A 2,901-nucleotide genomic window follows, 5' to 3' on the forward strand; every position below is an offset into this window, starting at 1 on the left:
GTTAAAGTTAAACCCAAACAACTATTCCCAGTGGAAAACGGCATGACAACCAAACGTTTCATTCATATATTTAGCCTATAAACTTGAGTTCAATATTTGTCTCTACAAGCGTGAAGTATAGAACTTTTTTATGATAAAATGCCTATTTATTATTATATATATGATTATTAGTTTATTATAGATGGCAGGTGAATAAACTCTAATCAGTTAGATGAAGATAGTCGAAAACTTCATCTGAAATGGATGATTTAATTTCGTCAGTTTAATTCAATATTTACAAATTGAAACAGATTTTTGTATTTTAAAAATATTTGTATTTATTATCAGTCGAATCTTTATATACATGTGAGCGGGTGTTTTTTGTTTTTTAATTTGTGTGAGCGTTTTTTCTTCAGTTTTTTTTTTGTTATAGGTTTCACCATATACTACTTTTTGTGATAAACAAATTTACAATTCGTTCTTTGTTTTTTTCTCATTTTATCTTAAATCACAATTGGTTAATGACTAAATTACACATGGACTCTTAATAATTAATGCGGTTTTATATGTCCGATTAACGATGTTTTTTCTTATCGGCTTCAGGATTATAGGGATGTTCTTCGAGATATTTCAAAGTTTTCAATACTGATTCAGGAATTGGTGGAGGTGTGGGTAAATGAGCACCAACGGGACGATAACCATTTTCATCGGCTGTGTAGGAAATGGAATATTCTTCTCCATCATCGGAAACGAAGGCAAATCTTCCTTGAATGGCTTCACCATCATGTTCAGAATCTACATGTTTCAAAATACCATCTTGACTGGCCTTAGAACCATCTCCCAATTCATAGCTGTAGGGAAAATGAAAGATAAATAAAAAGATATAAAATTTGGTTGGAAATATAATTGGAATGGGTTCTAATTTGGTTTTTCGGGAAATGAGTTTTCTGATGATTATATCATTGCCATATAAACGGAGGTGGTGGAAAAGAGTTCAGTAAACAAAAAAGAAAAACAAAAATTCCAATTTAGCATTACGAATTAGCAATGCTCCACCATTTTCAAATCGTATGAAAAATAAGTTTTCTTGAAACTTGCAAAATTGTTGGAGATGACCACCGCAGTTGAATGTTATTGTGCCTGCTTTGAAAAAAAGCAATGATTTTGTCATTACTCTAATGATTTTGGTATTGCTTCCGAGCCAAAGAAGCGGAAAATTTAAGTAAAGAGAAATTTAAGACAAAATTCTCCTTTAAATTTAATTTTTGCGTACTTAATTCTAGGAAACAAATTTTAATTAGTTCCTTTTCCAGCTTTTTACTTCATGTGCTATTGGAGTACTTTAAAATCATGTTCACGCACCCAGAGTAGGAATATGATCACATCAAACATGTTTCAAGAGCACCATGTTACTTTTTCACAGCGTACATGGTCGCTTTTTGTCGCAAAAATATTCTTTTCTCGTCAAACATAACATGATTTCCCAAATCAGATACATAATCTCCGAGAAAAGAACATGGTTTCGACAAACATGCTACATGTTTTCCGTGAAAAAGTAACATTTTGTTCTTGGAACATGGTTGGGATGATCATATTCCTTCTCTGCGTGCGACAACTTAAGTTTTCAAATTCAGTCGACTCGACTACAAGTAGAAATTATGCTATGTTTCAAATAAAAAAAGTCTTCAAAATAAAGTGTTGAACATTTTTTCCTATCTGTAAAAGCTTTTTTACTTTGTACTCAAGGTGCAAAAAGTCAGCAAATTTAGAAAAAAAATATTAATTTTGAAGAATTTGTTAGAATTATCAAAGCCAAGTTGACCTTATTTAAACAAAATTTTCTTTCATTTTATAATACGCAATTTTAGGTCGAGTCACATAACTATAAGGATAAAACGACTGCATCATGAACTACAATAAAGTTAAATTGGCTTTAGTGCAATAGAGGATTCACGGGTTTTTGAGTTTAACATATTTTTAATTAGTGTTTGATTGGTTTCAAATCCTAAAATTTAATAGTTGGGGCGAATATCAAATAATTAATATTTATTCCCATTTTCAAGATTATTTTGCTTTTCTAGTATTTGTTACTTATTTTTAACTATAAATAAACCTTCAAATATCTTTCAAATATTTTTTCAGTCTCTTGTTAGTGTTTAATGCAAGATCGAAAACATTTGATGGAAAAACAATTTTTGTACGAGTAATTTTGTTGTGCTACAATTAAAAACTTTTTAATTAATTTAAGGTCATGATTTTGTATCAACAATATCACAAAAAAAATAACACTTTCGGTTTCATATATACTTTCAGTTTAAGTTTCACACTATCGTTTGATTTAGTTACATCACTTAAAGATTCTCGAAGTGGCTTAGATATATAATTTGTTTATTTTTCTCATTTCCTTGCTAATTAAATTAGGTGTTCTGTTTTTTTTTTACTACTAAGCAACAGAGGAACATATTCTTACTGGTAATGATATTTGCCATCGTATTCCACTACAGATTCATTTGAGATCACATCAACATCACCGGCATACACTGAGACACCAAACAATGCCAAGGCACACACCAAACCAACGATTACTTTCATTTTCCTTAGGTGTACTAAAAATGGACGTAAAATTTAAACAAGCGATTTAAACAAAAACTAAACCAGAGGACCGAAGTGCACGAATGATACGCTTTTTGCTTATGAAACAACCTTATATACTAACCAACCTAGCCATGATTAAAAAAAGTGGCAAACACAAAGCTCAACGTATATATAAAAATTCCTGAAATGAACGAAGCAAAAATTTCATTTTCATAGATTGGAAAAAAGAAATATCCGAAATTCTGATCAATAAATTAATAAAATATTGAACTTGTTTTTTTTATTTTCATTTTTGACTCGTGGTTTCAGTTTAAGCGATTCGTTTAG

The 2,901-nt window shown here is 30.2% G+C and overlaps 1 protein-coding gene across 1 annotated transcript; it reads right to left on the minus strand.

Moving 5' to 3' along the window:
* Positions 1-291: 291 nt before the first annotated feature.
* On the minus strand, positions 292-2,666 carry Cpr49Af (Cuticular protein 49Af). Its single transcript, XM_075313685.1, has 2 exons — positions 2,450-2,666; positions 292-830 (listed from the first exon to the last, which is right to left on the minus strand). Exons 1-2 carry the CDS (start codon positions 2,569-2,571, stop codon positions 554-556), a joined length of 399 nt encoding a protein of 132 aa, XP_075169800.1. The 5' UTR covers positions 2,572-2,666; the 3' UTR covers positions 292-553.
* Positions 2,667-2,901: the final 235 nt, after the last annotated feature.

Source organism: Haematobia irritans, chromosome 5, assembly GCF_050003625.1.
Source record: "Haematobia irritans isolate KBUSLIRL chromosome 5, ASM5000362v1, whole genome shotgun sequence".
Lineage (NCBI taxonomy): Eukaryota > Metazoa > Arthropoda > Insecta > Diptera > Muscidae > Haematobia > Haematobia irritans.